The sequence below is a fragment of the Spermophilus citellus genome (genome assembly GCF_964194105.1).
Source record: "Spermophilus citellus genome assembly, chromosome: 2".
Classification (NCBI taxonomy): domain Eukaryota; kingdom Metazoa; phylum Chordata; class Mammalia; order Rodentia; family Sciuridae; genus Spermophilus; species Spermophilus citellus.
In genome coordinates, this window is record NC_138183.1 from 13744669 (window position 1) to 13762594 (window position 17926).

Consider the following 17926-nt stretch of genomic DNA (forward strand, 5'->3'; position numbering starts at 1 on the left):
AGTTTTGGGTACCACCTAAGGTACCCCAGTTTGAAGATGGCTGCATGACGGCACCTGGGGTTTTCTAGGCTGACCTCTCCTCCCTCCTCCATAGGTTATTGCAGCTGAGGGAGAAATGAATGCGTCCAGAGCTCTGAAAGAAGCGTCCATAGTTATCACCGAGTCTCCTGCAGCCCTTCAGCTCCGGTACCTTCAGACACTGACCACCATTGCTGCGGAGAAAAACTCGACTATTGTCTTCCCTCTGCCCATAGATATGCTGCAAGGCATCATGGGGGCAAAACGCTGAGCCACCTAGGTCAGTGCAGAGGTGAGCTCTGTGCTGCCAAGGATGAAGTAGGGGACCAAATTAGCCTTCAGCTCACAAAGAGTAGGGCAGGGAGCCTTGATTATCCTCCCTCTTTCCTTTTCTATATGTATGTGGATTATGGGGTTCTTAGAATGTATAGTGATCATAAAAGTAGATGAAAGAATTGATAGCTTATAAATACTGAGAAAGATTGGTGATTTATATGATAATCTACCATTTTAAATATTTAAAAGTTTGCATTTGTAAGTTGGTCTGTAATAGGTTAAGTCCTTCTTCTTTCCACTTCTGTTGAGTAGTTCTGCACCCTCTCTCAACAGCCAGGCCAGAGGCAAGAGCATAGTTCAGGACTGCCACCTGATACCCTGGCGGATACATGATTTGCAGACAGTGATGTCCTTGTGCTATAACCAGCCCCTCTGGGCCGCATGTGCCTTACTTCTAGGGAATCTTTTAAGGACATTTTTCTTAATGTCCATTTACTTTCTGAACCCAGACTATATTTCAAAATGATGCTCATTGGATGGTAGGTATTTTCTTGTCTACAACTACCAGAGTTTGAGGAAGTGGTCAAGATCAGTGAAAACGACTTTTTAAAGTCACTATTGGGCAGTCCCTTTGAAAATAGTAGATACATTTTTAACTTCTTTGAGCCTCCTTCATGAGTAAATGATTCCTCCGTGGTCTCCTTCAAGCCAGCTAAATAGTGATCATAAAAACAATATGATCATTAAAACAAATGTGTTTTTTTCTCACTTTTGCCTATTTTCATATATCAGGTTTTGAATAGTTCTGATTTTTTTAATAAAAGTTTTTTCTAAGTTCTATGAACAATTGTTATATACGCATTTGAATCACCAAGGGCTAAGAGACTTTTTTATAAATGTCTTCAGAAAACTATTATATTTTCCTGTCTGCATGCTGTTAACTGCAGTACTCTGTGAAATATTCTGATTACCAATCCCATTCATTTAGCTGTACAAGGAATTCACCATATATTGGGCATGTAATTCCCAATGATCTGGGGCAGACCCTGTTAAGCTTTGGATGTCAAGATAGATGTGAGATTTTCGTTTGCCTCGTTGTACTTTCTCAATCACATATGCCTATGCTGAAAGAGGAAGGGGTCAGCCCCTTTGGACCACAGTTTCTTAGTCTGTAACATCAGGAAGCTCCTTCCATTTTGCAAGTGCCTATAAATTTGAGCAACCTGGCCTGGACAGCTATCTGGTGACATTTGCGACACTTCCTCTCTGAGGCTCTAAATTCACCTACAGAAGTCTAAAAATAACAGTTTCCTTTCCCGGCACCACTCTTGATTCCTGCCCCTAGCTAAAAGCCCTCTGATGGTCCCAGCCTGTGGATGTCACTTCCCCTACACCCCATTTCCAATCTTATTTTTAAGAAAGCCTTGAATGCCGTATCCAGGTTCCCAGCTATATTAGAAGCCTAGGCAGCCTTTCAGCTTGGGACTCGAATTGCATTTATATTTTGAATTTTGAATGATGGCATTGTTTGTTTTGTGATGGGGCTCACCCTTGGCCATTGAGGACCAAGAAACCCCGAATCCTGATGAGACTGTCTTCTCAGATGAAGAGCAACAGTGCTCTTGGTTCTGTGACTTTCCCTTTCTGCAGATACAAAATGACCTTCGCTTTTCATCTTTGTGTATTCCTAGCCCATTAGGCTACATGGCAGGGATGGGGAGCATATAGGTAGCTCTGGGATGAGAGCCCTGGTGCAAGGGATCTTTCCACGCGGCCTCCCCTTCCCAAAATGTACATAATAAAGTGTGTGCACTTGAACTCGTTTTCTCTGGGTGAGAGTCTATTTCCATGCCTAGTTAGTATATGTGTATTTCATTTTTCAGAAGTGTCCCATCAGATCTCCCAGGAGCTGACTGTCTGCCTTGGCCACACTCTCCCTGAGGAGTTTGAGAACCACATAACCCCCACAGAGCCTCGTCCAGCTTCATCTCCCCTTGCCTTTTTCCAACTGGGATAGGAACCTACTTCTTACTGTCACTCAGATAATCACACAGACCTACTTCTACTTAAAATCGTGACATAAACCAGGCACAGGCCTGTAATCCCAGCATCTTGGGAGGCTGAGTCACGAGGATCGTGAGTTCAAAGCCAGCCCCAGCAATGGTGAGGCACTTAGCAACTCAATGAGACCCTGTCTCTGAATAAAATTACAAAAATAGGGTTGGGGATGTGGTCCGTGGTTGAGTGCCCCTGAGTTCAATCCCCAATACCAAAAATAATAATAATGATGACATAAAACCAATGGGTTTCACTTGCAACATCTGACCTTTGAAGAGCTGTCATGAGTGAATGGTGACCTCCATTTGTACAGCACCAAACACCAATCACCTGGCCTTGTCAAATATTGGTACATATGTTCTCAAAACAGTTTCATGAAATACTTTGTTATCCCCACTTTGTAGATGAGGACATTGAGGTTCAAAGGTAAAAACTTAGCCAAAGTCACATGGGTGGTAAGGAACAGAGCTGGCATTCAAACCAAGATCTCTTCAATGCCAGAACCTCCTGAGGTGTCTTAACATATCCTCACTGCTTACCTCCATCCCTTTTACATGCATTACACCACTGGTTGTTTTTTATGTAGATCACAAGTTTTTCAAAACTGTCATGCCTAAGCAAGCCTTAAACTTTACTTTGGGGTCATCTGATCTAGCCAAAGTTCAGTACAAATGAGGGTAGTTGAGTGGGTGTTTGTAACCAGAGTGTGTTAACAAATCACTGGCCTGAGCGGAAGGAAATCAGGGTTCTGTGGACTTTGAGCTTATGCAGCCCTTGGCAGTATATTATATCTTGTGATGCCCATGGCACCAGGTCCTCCCGAGGTCAGATAGTTAAGAGTGAACTTGGAGTCCTTCCTACTCATCAATGGTTTTCAAACTTCTTCTTAGCAGCAAGCCCCTTTTTCAAAAGGAAACTATATTCTAGCAAAAGATTTAAATTACCTTTTACCAGGTTAAATTCTTAAATGCACATTTATAACCCTGTAAAGTAAATCAGAGTTATGCAAGAGTTATAATCTTAAATCAGCCTCTGTACTCAACTCATTTCTCTGTTTTGCTTCTAAGTATCAGTGATTCTTATTACCACTTGAAAGATAAAATTTGAATCATATTTTTCAAATCATGGAGACACCTCAGAATTCTGGCATGGTTTATTAACTATCGGGTACAGCTTGCAATGTGACCCGAGAGGAGTCATCCCTTCTCGGCCTCATTTTCCTCACCTGTAAAAGGAGACTGCAGTCCACCTGTTTGGGTCTCAGACCTTTAAACAATGTGTTGGACGGGCTGGGGACATAGCTCAGTTTGTAGACTGCTTGCCTTACATGCACAAGGCCATGGGTGGGTTCAATCCCCAGCACCACACACACACACACACACACACACACACAAGAATCTGTTGAAAGTTGCAGAGCTTCATCTTTGGAAAGTGCATGCAGAGAATGCACATTCAAATTTGTACACTTAATGGGGAACACTGACCCCACTACCAATATCTACTCAAAGACTTTGGTACCACTGGACTAGATCATCCCTAAGGTCCTAACTTCAAATCTATACAGCTAACTGAATTGCTCTTACTTCACCGAAACCAAGAAGGCTAAAGGAACCCTATGAATAGATTGCCAAGCTTTCTGCATGATCCCATTTGAGTGCATTGACCAAGCCATGGGAAACCCCTGGATTCGCTGAGGTGATTTGTGACCATCTCATACAATGATGCTGATAACAGCAGGCCCACAGCAGATCCAGCCTCAGATCATGCTAAGAAAGGAATTGGACTTGTTAATAAAATTCAGCCCTTTTCAAACTACTCCACAGCCAGGAGAGAGGACACTGAAACCACTGTTAAAACCGAGGTGTTGGGGGTGGGGACTTAGCTCAGTGTGGAATGCTTGCCCAGCATGCTTGAGGCCCCTGAGTTAGACCTCCAGCATCTTAAAAAGTTTTTTTTAGAAAGTTCTAGAGGTTTAGTAACCATAGTGGCTAGGAAGTTTCCCAAAACATTCCTAGAGAAAAAAAAAATGGCTATAAATTAAGCCCCCTGAAAATTACAAGATGCCACGAGATTATAAGGATTCACTACCAATAATATTCTTTATTTTCAGCATCAGGATCCAAAATGTCTCCACTAAAATAGTTGTCTACCCAGCACTCATTTACCTCTTCCTCCTTCCTGGGAGCCACGACTTTGTTTAGTTGTCCCCTCGCCCCCTTAGAGCTCTTACCTCAGAAGAGGAGTCACCCCCAGCAGCTGGGATGATTTAGCCCATGGATAACTCCTCACTCCTGGTCTACAGTAGGCCATGTGACCCAATATGGAGTCTTGTGAATTTGGGAGGGGCTTCTTCTTCCCTTTCTTGGAAAAATTCTAGAAACATCCTTTCGCTTTTCCTCTGGGCATTGCCATGCATGTGTGCAGAGCCAGATATTTCACTACCAGACTGGGGAGGGCAGAGCCAGGAGAATCAACAGGATTCTTTGGTTTGAGTCAACCACAAAGGCCCCCTAAACCCTGGACTGTCATATGTGTGAGCACTGCGGTGTGCTCAGGGTTTGATTTGGTTTGAGTTGGTTCCCATTGCTCTCAGCCTAATACATCCTATTTGGCCCACAGCACCCAGGGCCTTTACCTCCATAAATGTATACCATGGACAACACTTTAAATTTTTCATTTTTGAGCACCTACTCTGGTCATATATTGTGTCAGGTGTTGCCTCCTGTATCTTTATAAAAATTCTCAGTGACTAGACACTGTTCTCATTCCCATTTTGCATCTAAGGAAACTGAAGAGCTTAAGACCGCATTGCTAAGAAGTGGTAGAGCTGGAATCGGAACCCTGATGCCAAGCCCAGCTATTGCCCACGATAGTATATCGCCTCTCAGGAGGTAACAGATGAATACAACATTACCATTTTGCAAATGAAGAATTAGAAGTTCAGAAAAAAAATTTTTTTGATGCTAAGGATTGAAACCTCATGCTGCTAAATATGAATCTATCACTGATCTACACCCCCAGCTCAGAGAATTTTTAATTAATTTCTAATGGCTTGCACAAAATAAGTATAAAGTAAGTTATCTGTTGAACTGAATTGTCCAAGATCCCACCCAGGATCCTTCAAGATCCTGGCCTATCTCTAAGAGATGCCACTTTGGCATCTAGTTCTAGTTTCACTGTGGCTTCTCAGTTGTGGGACAGTCTAAAGTGATGGTGAAATCTCAGTTGTAGGACAGCTAAAATCTAAAAGTATCAGGAAGAGAAAATATATGGCTGAAGTGAAACTGTTACTGATTTCATTCTTTTGCCCTTGAAGGAAAACTAGGAAGTCAGAGCAATCCAGTGGCCCCAGGCAGTTTCCTCTCTCAGCGCATTGCACAGTTCTCCCTAGAAGTCACAGCCACATCCTGCACCACCGTGTAGACCAAAAGAACTGCCAGGAAGGTCCACCTCCAGTAACCTCCCATGAATTCCCAGGAAGTAAACTGGCTTTCTCCAACAGGTGTCCACCTGCCTCTAGGGAATCCCTACAAGCTTCAGCTAGTAATTGCTGATTGTGTTCCAAGTGTTAAGTTGATTGCTTGCTTTGACCACTTGAAAGCAACTTTTTGCAGGCAGCAGACATCATGGGATCAAGTCCAAACCCATCCATGTGGCATTCAAGGGCCCTGCCCACAAGTGGCTCAGCTCCAAAGCCTGGCACCACCCAGCTTCTATCCAGCCACATCCGCTGTCTGCCCCTGAGCACACCATTCTCCTTCCTGGCTTCCTGCCGGTGTCCCTGCTGCACCCTCTGCCCGAGAGGATTTACCAATCCCCCATGTTTCACCCGGAAAATTCCTTCTCCACTACCCTCGTCATTTCTGTGATGAATCAGAATCTCAGGAGGTAGGGCTCATGGGAACTCATGCTTTTAAAAAGCTCCCTGGATAATTTCAGGGCCCAACCAGCTTTGGAAACAACAGTGTAAACACACACACACTCTCTCTCTTCCCATCACATCACCCTCACACTGGTGTCTGTTCTTCTACAGTCCCACAAAAAAAAGAGCTTCACTCATAACTTGGATTGGGACAGGGTGCAGGGAGTAGCATGGAACAAGAGGGGGAAACTTGGTGAGAAGAATCCAGATGAAGGAGGAGAGGGAATGGGCTCTGCCCTCCAGCAGGTTCCTTGGACTGGTTTGCAATGTCCACAGGGAAAAGATTTTGAAGCAGTTCATGAAAATGTTTAAGAGGGACTTCTGACACCCTGAGCATGAACAGAGATTCAAACCCAAGAGATCACACAGGGCACTGAGCAATCCCTCCCCCACGTCCCAAAGCCTGCAAACTTGGGCACAACCAGGGACAGCTCTTAGGATGGTAGCTGCAGCAGCAGAGATTTCTACAAACAGCTCTGGGACAGCAGAATGTACCTGTGGGAACCAGCAATAGAGAGAAAGATCCAGAAAGATGTCACAGGGTGTGACAGCTATGATGATGCACCTTGCCCAGTTTCTATGAGGGAATGTAACTAAGGGCCCCAACTGCTGGCTTTAGGCTACCCCACAGCTGCCTCAAGGCCATGCCCCTTGATGACAGAACTCAGTGGGGACATAAGACACACCTGCTTGTGAGAGACATGCAACTCCTTCCTTGACTGACTTTGACTCTGGCCCACAACACTTTGAATGAAACCGATATTTGTACACTTAGGTTCACAACAGCATTAACACAACAGCCAAAGTGTGGACGCAACCCTTGTGTCCGTTAGTGGATGTGTGAATAAACAAGATGTGGCGTATACATACAATGGAATATTATCCTGCCAGATAAAGGAATGAAATGCTGGTACATGCTCCAACACAGATGAATTTTGAAAATGCTATTCTAAATGAAACAAGTCCAACACAGACAACAGCTATTGCGACTCCACACAGAGTGGGCAACTTCAGAGACAATGTAGGACAGAGATTTCCAGGGTTTGCGGGGGTGGGGGCGGATGAAGAATTATCATTTGATTAATGTGCAAGTTACATTACGTATATTGAGGATTATGAAAAAGATTTGGGTATGAAAAACATAGTGTGATTGCTACTCTGAGTTACATAGTGGATAATATCACTGAATTGTACACTTAGAAATGGCTGAAGGGATATATATTTTGATACGTATAGTTAGCTACAACCAAAAACAACAAAAATAGGACTGTGGCTCAGGACTGCTTGAAAACTTTGCTCAACCTTCCTGACGTCAGGAAGGATGCTTCTGCCAGCCTGCTCTCCTTCTCCACCTAGGTCATACTTGCATCCGGGTCTGATGGCCCTCCCAGTCTTCCTGCGTGGCATTTCCCCCGGTACAGTCTGAGCTCATCTCATCTCAGATCAGCATCTGCTTCTTGGAGGACCAGGATTAGCACCCAGGGTGCATGTAGCTCATCTACTGGTTCCCAAGCACATGCAAGGTGCCTCTCTGTGCATTTCTCCGAATTACGAGGGACACAGGCAGGAAGACACTGTTGCTATCAGGTGTGCAGGGCTGTTGCACAAGGAGAACAGGTAAGGCATGCTAAGTTAACACACTTCAAAAAGCTTTTATTGAATTTAATTTTCAAAGTGAAGATATTTGAGGAAATTCTGCAAGAACCCTGAGATTTTGCAGGGCTGTTTTTGTCTACTGTAAAAAAAAAAAAAAAAAAAAGAAAACAAAACAAAAAAAACCCCACACTCACACACGTCTAGCTTGCCGGAAGATCACTCTGGGAGACAGACAGTTCTAAAAGGCACTGAACAGTGACCCCGGTGGGTCTTGTTGCTCCTCAGGCAGCCAGCTCAGCCAGGGCCCTGTCCAAGGGGTCCACAGACCAGTAGTCGTCATCCCAGCCGAGGAACCAGCCCACAAAGGAGGGGGGCTCGAAGCCTTGCTTCACAACAACGATGGGGGTCCGCCTGTCCCGATTAGCAGGGTCCGTCTCGATGTACCGCTTAGCTGTAGACACACATGTGGGAAAAGGAACCCCCAAGAATTTTTAGTGCCTCCCCCACCAGGGAGAGGGTGGTTCAGGACATGAGCTGCCACAAAACTCTCAGCCCTTCCTTGGATCGGTCCTTTGGAAGACATTAGAGAACCTGCATTTACGTTCCCAGTTCCGAAATCAGCTCCATGAAACCACTAGGGATTTGCTCTCCTACATCAGAACCCTGTTGAGTTCAGCTTTCAGACCTCCTGGACACTGGGTGCAGCTTCTCCTCTGGCCCTTCCTTCCCCTGAGGCTTCCTAAAGCAACCGACGTGTTTTTTTTTTTTTTCACTGCCTGCTATATAATAGGCTTCTGGATGCCCTCCACAAGCCTATGCAATGCTTGGTCCCTAGCTGGGCACTATTGGAAGGAGTGGGTGGTCATGGGGCCTTTGGGGAGGTCTTCTGATCACTGGACTTGTGCCCTTGAAGAGGACAGTGGACTTTGCTGCCTCCTCTTTTTCTGAGTCACAACCTGAGGTGAATGGCTTTGCTCTACCACATGCTGCCTCATCACAGGCCCAAAAGCCACAGGGTTGACTGACAGTGGACTGAAACCTCCAAAACCGTGAGCCAAAATAAACCTTTTTCTCTTTATAAAATGATTGTCTCAGGTGTTTCTAATAGTAACAGAGAGCTGACTAATACACCACCCCAGGCAGGGATTACGAGGGACTGACTGTGAGGGAGGAAGTGCTCAACTCCTGATGCTAACTTCCAGACCAGGGCCCTAAGCTGTGCCCACAACCCCACAGCCAAAGATCACACAGACATCCTCACCAGATGTCAAGGCTTCCGTCTTTTCCTCTTCTTGGGAATCCTTTCCAACCCAGACAAAGACCTGGAGGTATGAAATGAAAAGTACATGAGGGGCGCTGACCAAATTCCCTGCTGGAGGAGGAATGGGGAGGCGCCAGGTACTGGACAAGACAGAGCCCTCGGCCGACTAACAGAGCCCAGAGCTGGAAGGATGTGGAACAGAGGTCACAAAGTGGTGACCTACAAATGTGTTTGCCCACCCGCCATACGTAATATCTTCTTCCACAAATTCAGGAACCAATGATGACATAGAAGTTTAGATTTCCAACTTCGCTTAAGAAATTAGAGGATCCAGCCGCCCTGGGTGTCCACTCTCACTTGGATGAAGCTGGGCAGATGCAGTTTGCCTCAGGCTCCACCACTCCTTCCCGTCTCCCCACCCCCGCCTGACCAGGTGCCATCAGATATTGAGTTGGAGACACCTCTCAAAAAGTTCATGAACAATCCATTTAAAGAGATTTATTTGTTGAACAAATGAGTAACACATTCTTATTCATTTATTCACCCAACATATATATATTCAAAGTCTCCTACATGCCCATCTCTGTCTGGGTCAACATGGGTCTAAGACTTGGGATAAAAACAGTTCACCACCACTACCACCGCTTGAGCCTTATGAAAAGTTCTATTTCACATAAAAGTCTATTCAGCTTATTTTTATGTCATCTGTTTTTATGCATTTCTAACATTGCCTTGAATGGCCCTGGACAATAAGATGCCTGACTCGATGGCTCTTTATTTATCAGTGTGTTGCCTCCTAAACTGGAAGCCCCTCCAAGGCAGGTACTGTATCTACTTGGCTCATCAGAGGATTCCCAGCACTCAGCATTTGCCCGGAAGATGGTGGTGCTGGCTGAGTGGACCAATAAACAGATGGACAAACTGATTAAGTAGCTCATGGATCAATCAATGACATGTTGGTGCTGATCTTCCAGCTAGGAACCCAAGAAGCAGCCCTGTTGCAGGGATGGGGAGGCTCATGCCCCAGTGGCCATCTATTCCACAACCCCGAGGACTCTGGGAGAAGGCAATCTGATGGGAGGGGTGACCCAACACCCACCCTGAGAATGAGCCCTGGGAGGACAAGGACTCCATTCATCCCTCTATTCCCACCATCCAAAACAGAGAGCACCAGGCACAAAGCAGGCACACGCTCAATGGATTCTGGTTAAGTGAATGAATGAACAGTACTTTCCCAACTGAGTCCAGCAAAACAGTCCCCCTGTAAGAAGAAGCAGAGCCCAGAGCCCTCTGAAACAGAAAGAGGGGCACTTCCAATCCCGCCCCCCATCCCCAGGTGACACAGGAGCTCAGCCTTCTTTACCAACAGGTTTAGGTGAGCGCTCACTATCTGCACCGACATGGTGCACTGCGTCCCCAAGGTAAGGAACCCTCACTCCCATTTACGGCAGATGAAGCAGAGGCTTGGAGGGGAAGCGGCCTGCCGACTGGGGGACTTTCCTGAGAACACCTGGTGCTGCTTGTTTGCAGGTCACCTGGCCACTGCACCTAGAGCTAGAGGTCCAGCCTCTCCCCCTCCCTCTGGCCTTCACCTTGCTTCTCACTCACCTGGTCCCAGGTGTCCAGGAGCATGACGTCATCGGTAGCCAGATCTTCCTGCATGAGTTCGCCGGGAACCTCTTCGATCTGGGGAAGACAGAAGGAGGTTCATGGTGGAAGGGCATCAGCACCCTTCCCTTCCCCCAGGAGGGAGCTGCAGGGCTGCCTCCCAGGCAGGGGATCCTTTCTCCTGCCCCTGGGGCCCACTGGCCCCCTGGGAACCATTTCTGCAGAGGCTCACCACGAAGCGGCCGATCTTGTTGGAGCAGGCAAAGAGGCGAGGAGGGTGGGCATCCATCTTCTTGTCCTTCAGCCGTGGGGACGTGCGGTAGGCAGCCTTTCCGCCCAGGGCCTCCCAGAAGCTGTCTATGAGGGGAGGCCACAGTGGTTGCTGAGGGATGCCACTGTCACACTAGATGGGTGGCAAGCCCTACCAGAGCCCAACCAACTGCTCTGCACCCCAACTCCACCTTCAAATCCCCGGGGACCAAGGGGAGGGGCCCTGGGGAGTCTGAAGATGATGAAAGGGAGGCCTACAGAGGGTACCCTTGGCAGAGACACAGCCAGCACGACAGCACATGGGGGGGATAATTGTCACCATTTATCAATGAGGCAGTTGAGGCTCAGAGAGGTTAAGCAACTCAGCCAAGGCACAGAGCTGGTAATCAGTAAGCCAGGATGCAAATCCTTTCTGATCTCAATCTCCATATTCTTCCCACTACACCTGCTCTGTCTCTGCCTGCACTGCCCACACGAGCATACTGATGTTTAAACTCATCAAAATTAAATATAAACCAAAGTTTAGTTCCTCATTCCCAGAAAAGGGAAGATGCTCTTCATCTAAATTCAGCAAGAGAAGCAGCCTGATGGCGTGACTGCCCTCATGCCATCAGCCCTGGTGGCTTCCTGGCAAGTGACCACCTCCTCCAGCATCCTTCCCAGACTGCCCCTGCCTGTGCTGCACTCCCCTGTCCAACTCCTGGAGACCACCCTCTCCCTGACCACCGCCCCCATTTTAATCCAATCACTTCTCTCTAACACATGCTGGGGACAGGTGGGAAGACGGAGCCCTGAGCAGAAGGAAGGAGGGAAAGCTGACAGCTGCAGAGCCTGCCGGCTCCTACCTGGCTCACTGCCTTCTGCCACCTGCACAGCCTGGGCCTGCAGCACCTTCAGCAGCTCCTGGGCCCCCGTCTTCTCAGCTTCACTGGCTCCTGCACCCACCCACAGGTAGGCAGCTGAGGGGGTTTTCAGGACAAAGGCATCGTTGGAGTTCAGAGCACCAGCCTTGGGCATTACCTGTGAGGAAAGCGCTCACTTTGTCAGGAACCAGATACAAAGCCCCAGGCCCCTCCTCACAGCCCAGGAGACCCTGCATTGGGGCCAGTGCCCAGGTGTGGGAAAACACACCCTAGCATAGCTGAGTGCACAGACTTTGGAAACTGAGGGGTGCAGCTGACTCCCATGAGTCTCTAATGCACAGTGATGAGCCAAGATGATTCTAGAATTCCAGGCTCCATTAACAGAGCTTCACCCTTCTTCTCCAGGACTCAGACCATCTTGGAGAGTTATATCTGGGTCTGTGCCTCCCACCATGAAAGGGACAGTGCAATTAGAATGGGATCAGGAACCGTGTCCAGGTGGTACAGGGAAAGAGCTGTGTTATGGAGGATGTGCAAAGACCCTGGGCATCCTTGAAACAGGGGGACATCTAAGACAGTCCTGCTGCCAGTGTAGGAAGGTAGAACATGTGCAGCCCCTCACCCATCCCCACCTACTCCTGGGCCTGTGGATCTGCCCATCAAGCCTGGCAGGTTCCAGGGAATCCCTCTGGGATCTAGGACCTGGGCATTACCTCAACAGCCCGAGTGGCTCCAGAGCTGCTGGACCGGACCTGGAAGAGGCGGGTACTGGCAGGGGCAGTCTGCCCACCTTCGCGGGAGGTACCGCCCTTGTAGATGATCATGGGCTTCCCACCAAACAAGCTCATGAGATGAGCAGGCTCCTTGCCCTGGACCACACGGCTCTAGAGGGAGACAGGAGAGCAAGTCGGGAAAGGGGGGGTGTTGATCAGTCCTTCTGTGTGGCACTGCACCCACCCCCACCCCCCAAACAAGGCCATCACACAGTGTCTGAACGTGACCCTGCTGCACACAGGCGCTGCGCAGGGAAACTGGGGTTCCAGGAAGGCTGGAAACAATGCTATTTCCTGAGGTCCTCTGGGCGCTGCCTTGGCTGCTCCCCCTCTCTACCCCCATGAGGACTTGCCTCACTGACCCTGAGTCGAGCCCAAGAACCAGGGAAGCCCATGTTTGCAGATATTCCCTTAAATGGAAGTTAAGGATTGGTGGTGGACATTCTTCCAGAATGGTGACGTCAGTTCCAGACACCAAGCCGGTGCAACAGAGGACTTCCAGATCTGGAGAGACCCCTCTTGCACGCGGGGCTCGGTGGTGGAGGGACAGGAGCAAGAGTTACCCCAAGATGTGTCACATCTGTTTCTGCCTGAGCACCTCCCTCACTTCCAGCCCAGGCGTGGTCTCTGCTCACTACATCGGGGCAGCCACCTGCCCTGGCTGGGCTGGAGCTCATGTCTCAGAGCCACCTGATGGGGGCACTTGGCCCCGCCTCAACCTGTCAGCTTCTTCCTCTCTGAGTGGGGCCCAGAGCTACTGCCAAGGCTGTTGTTGGGATGAATGAGCAAAGACAGTACCCTCTCACTGTCTGGTACCCAGACTGTCCCAGTCATCAGGAAGCTGATCACTGATCCACATGCAGAGCCCCACCGGCCCCAAGGGCAGGATGGAGGTGGAACTCTTGTCTACTTCCCCCACAATCCCCTGACAGCCTGGCTCTGTGGCCTTCCAGGGCTCAGTCAGCAGCCAGGGTGACCTTTTAACCAGAAATCCCTTCACCCAAGGTGAATTTCACCGTTCAGCAACTCCCCACTGTTCTCTGGGTCAAGGTCAGCATCCATCACTGTGGCCTCCATGTGGTCCAATCCCTCTGACCACCCCTCCAACCTCAAGTCATGTCACCCTCACACCAACTGCTGTCTCCATCTCAGGGCCTTTGCATATGCTCCTCCCTCCACCTGGAATGCACTTCCCTTCACTCCTGGCCTGGCCAACTCCGACTTGTCTGTTAGGCCCCACCTGAAGAGTTCCTTCCTGGGAGCAGGAGAATGGCTTCTCAAATCTAATTAGATCTTTGGGGGCATTTATGTCCTTATACTTACCACACATGTACACAGGAGGAGCCCTGCATGTCAGGCGAGATTGTAACTGCTTTACAAATGTTAACTCTTACTCCTCAACCAGAGGAATTCTGTGAGGTGGGTACCATTATCACCCCTATTTGGAGAACATAGAGGCACAGAGAGGCTAAGCGACTTGGCCAAGGCTGCCCAGAGATGAAGACAGCGTTCAAACCCGAGCGGGCTGCTCCACACCCATCTTCTTACTATAACCACCCCATTGCCTGTCCCACTGCCCTCTCCCACAGTGTCTTATCATTTGCTGGCTGTGCAGTCACCGTGTATGGCCCACATATCCATCAGTGTACATGTGTGCTGAATGTTTACCTTCCCCTAGACTCTAAGGCCCATCAGGGTGCCTGCAGGCATGATGGACAGACAGAGGAGTGACCAGATGGACAAAGTTCAGGCCACAGCCCAGAGAGGCAGTGGGTTGGCTCACCTGGACAGGGGTTCCTCCCAGTTCCTCATCCAGCTGAGCAGAGAGGATAGCAGACGCAGCGACCTCATCCTGGGTAGACTGGGCGCCCTGCCTGGAAAAGGAAGTGAGACTCGGCACTGAGGTTTGCACAGAGTCCTGGGCCTGAGAAACCCACAGAGCTCCACGCTGCAAGTGATGGAACCGAGCTAGAGAAAGCAAGGGGCTCTCGAGAGAGAAACCAGAGCCAGGAGCCAAACCAACACGGCCAGCTCTTGGCTCAGCACTGGTCTTACACAGATCTGAGTACAACAGATTGGCTTCCCTCTCCTCAATGTGCCTGCCCTACGGGGGCTTGGCTGGGTGATCCTGTGCTGGACAGCCACAGGAGAGGGTGCTCTGAGACACAAATCTGAGATCCAGTAAAATGGCCCAGGACATTTCTCTGTGTGGAAAGGCAGGTCGGAGAATAGCAAGCGGACTTGAGCCCAGCTGTGGGAAAAGACATCAGTGGATTTAGCCTCATGTGGACACAGGCAGAGAGGTCTGCACAGATCGGTGACTGTCCAGAGAGGGGACAGTTAGGGGTGGCTGGGCTTTCTATCCCACCCCTTCCTGTGCTGTCTAAATGACCCACTACCAACGTCTACTATCTGAATAAGCAAAATCTGACAAATCAGTGTGCTGCCATGGCCAATTATTTTAAAAGGGCTTTCTTAAGACTTTACACCATGTGCACGTAGTATCTATTTTAAAAATTTTTAAGCAGCTTTTAAAAAAGGGTGAAGTTGTCAAAAACTGAGATCCATTCTACAAGCTAACTGCCCGACACTCCTCAAAAACGTCAAGGTTATAAAAAGAAAAGGAAAGAGGGAGAAAGTGCCACAGGGTCCAGGAGTCTGAGACGAGGAGTAAATGCCATGTGGGTTCCCGGGTTAGATCTGGGTCCACGGGAAAGGACATGAGTGGGAAAACTGGGGGAATTCCAGGAAAGCCCACAGACAACACGAGCCATTGTAACAATGGTAGGTTCCTGAATGAGGGTTACCTAAGATGTGACCGCAGGGGAACCTGGGTCCTGGGTGTACAAGAACTGTCTAAGATTTTTTGCAACTTCCCTAAAGCCTAAAATTGTTTCAGAATAAGAAGTTTTAACAAGAAGAAATACAAAAGCCAATAATCAAATAAAAAGTCTAAGACCATATACAAAGCAAAACACAATTTAAAAAAATCTTTCTTAGTATTGTTTTGGTTTTGTTTTTTTGGTTATTTGGGGAGTTTTGTTTTGTTTTTTGGTCCTGGGGATGGGGCCCAGGACCTTGCACATACCAGGCAAGTGCTCTACCCCTGAGCCACATCTCAGCCTCAAACACAAATGTAAAGCACACTGAGACATCAAGTTATAAACTATCAGGTTGATAAAATATCTAAAAGTTTAACAGCACAGTCCAGGGGTGTGGATACAGGGAAACAGGGCCTGTCACATGTTGCTGGTGGGAATACAAAACGTCACAAATACCCTCCAGGGAAATTGGCCGCCATCTATCAAAGTGACAGGTGCACCAGCTCTTCGACCCAGAACCCCCTTTCTGGGAACTCGCTCTAGAGGGACTTCTCTACACATTCCACATAATGTTTGTTTAAGATTACTAATCTCAGAGATGCTTGTCATAGCTAACGACTGGAAGCAACCCAACTCTGTCTCAGCAGGAAGCAGATTCAATCAGCCACAGCGCCGCCACCCCAAGAAGAGAAAGCTACGCAATGACGTTGACTCCTCTCCAGGAAGAACTGAGTCCAAAAAGCAAAGTGCAGAACAATATACACAGTATGTTCTGTGTGAGGAAGGAAATTAGGAATATAAAGTTATATTTGTTTACATTTGCATAAAGAATAACTGGAAGAATGTGCCAGAAATTACTGAAAGTGGTGACTCCTACAGGATGTGTTCTGGTGCATGGGGTACAGAAGGTGTGAGTGAGATTTCTCAATAATACCTTTTTATCATTTTGATTTGGGAGCTGACACAGAAGGGGACCCCTGTGAAAATAGGATCCCTTAGGATAAACACCTGTCAAGGGAAATGAGACAGCAGGGCCAGCTCTCAGTCTTCGGGGTCTGACAGCCACAAGAGGAGTTAGCGGTGTGCCAGTCTACAAGGCAAAGAGGGTGAGACACCTCACCGGGGGACAGTGGCCAGGAAAGGCAGCTCAGCCTCCTGAGACTGTGGTCAGCAGAAATGCCAGCTCCAGCCAGCCAGGGCAGGGTCTGCACTATTCTGAAGATAACAACCTTGGAGACTTTCCCCAATGAGAAGGGCAACTCCAGGTGACCAGGGGCAAATGCAGGATGTGGCAGTCACCCAAGAAACCCACAGCTGCTTTCACCTTATTAGCAGAGTAGAAGGCCCATCCTGGGTAGAGACTCAAGATGGAAATGAGACACGGGACACCTGAGGAGGCAGGAGGAAGGGCGCTGGTGCAGCTGATCACACCTAGAGACTGAGTACCTGCCTACCCCAGAGGTGCCATGAAACGCGTCCCCTGTGCTCTTTGCGCGAGTCAGCCTGGGATCACTTTTCCCCATGTGCAGTCTCCCTTCTGCCTTGGGCAGAAGTTTCTGACCGTTTTTCCACCGGATCTAGCCAGACACCCTTCCTATCAGTGCTGCGACTACCTGCTGGTCCAGCCCAAGTCCCTCAACGCAGCCTGGGCTGCACTGCAGTTCTTTCTGGATTCAGCGATCCTCCTCCAACTCTGGGTCCAGGAACTGAGTTCAGTAACAGAACAACATGAGTGTGCCCTCTACTTTAAAATAATGGTTTAGTTAGTTATTTTTAGTTGATATGTTTATAATAATTGTACGTATTTATGGGTATAGAAATGTACGGAAGGGTCAGCCCGAGTGTGCTCGGTGCTTGGCCTGGACTGTGGGAGAAGTAGGATTTGTTTGTTTCCACCTGTTAACCGCATTGCTGACGATGTCATCTTTTGATAAGAGTGAGTTAGATGTTGTTTGGAGAAATAGGTAGCACTGTGGGCTCTCCTAGCAGGGCATGGCTGTCCCACCTCAGGCCCACACACCCCAGACTTCCCTCCATCCTGCCCACTCTCCTCCTGTTGCTGCTACGCCCAAGGCCCAGCAAGTGCCCCCTACTCCCCCCAACACAGCAGATGGCCCCAGGCCCTCACCAGGTGTAGATGATCTGTCCCTGGCGGCCACCGTGGCGATAGTTGTACAGAATGATGTAGCTGTCACCTCCGTAGAACTGCCCGTACGTGGCAGGGTCCACAGGCACTTTGTTGGAGCCTTCGATTCTCCATATCTGTCAGGGCAAAGCTGGGGTCAGACACCATGCAGCACGCCTACCCCAACGCAGGCCACCTGGAAACCACGGCATGGAGGACACAGGACAAGCTTTCCCCATGTAACACGACTTGGACTCAGGATGAAGTTAAATAATTTGCCCAAAGCACAAGAGCCTCCAAGGGGCAGGGATGAGACTCTGGATCTTCAAACCAC

The 17926-nt window shown here is 48.6% G+C and overlaps 2 protein-coding genes across 4 annotated transcripts in view; one reads left to right on the forward strand and one right to left on the reverse strand.

Moving 5' to 3' along the window:
• STOM (stomatin) overlaps positions 1–2117 on the forward strand; it is a 28978-nt gene extending 26861 nt beyond the window's left edge. Inside the window, exon 7 of the mRNA XM_081278491.1 lies at positions 95–2117. Coding sequence (XP_081134617.1) covers positions 95–289 — 195 coding nt within the window. The 3' untranslated portion in view covers positions 290–2117. The remainder of the gene's footprint in view (positions 1–94) is intronic.
• Positions 2118–7902: 5785 nt separating this feature from the next.
• The window catches only part of GSN (gelsolin), a 41934-nt gene continuing 31910 nt past the window's right edge, over positions 7903–17926 (reverse strand). For all 3 annotated transcript variants that reach the window (XM_081282470.1, XM_081282468.1, XM_081282469.1), the window contains exons 10-17: positions 17596–17729; positions 14429–14519; positions 12586–12756; positions 11855–12029; positions 10972–11096; positions 10740–10817; positions 9132–9192; positions 7903–8321 (exon numbers count right to left, since the gene is read on the reverse strand). In XM_081282470.1, coding sequence (XP_081138596.1) covers positions 8152–8321; positions 9132–9192; positions 10740–10817; positions 10972–11096; positions 11855–12029; positions 12586–12756; positions 14429–14519; positions 17596–17729 — 1005 coding nt within the window. In that variant the 3' untranslated portion in view covers positions 7903–8151. The remainder of the gene's footprint in view (positions 8322–9131; positions 9193–10739; positions 10818–10971; positions 11097–11854; positions 12030–12585; positions 12757–14428; positions 14520–17595; positions 17730–17926) is intronic.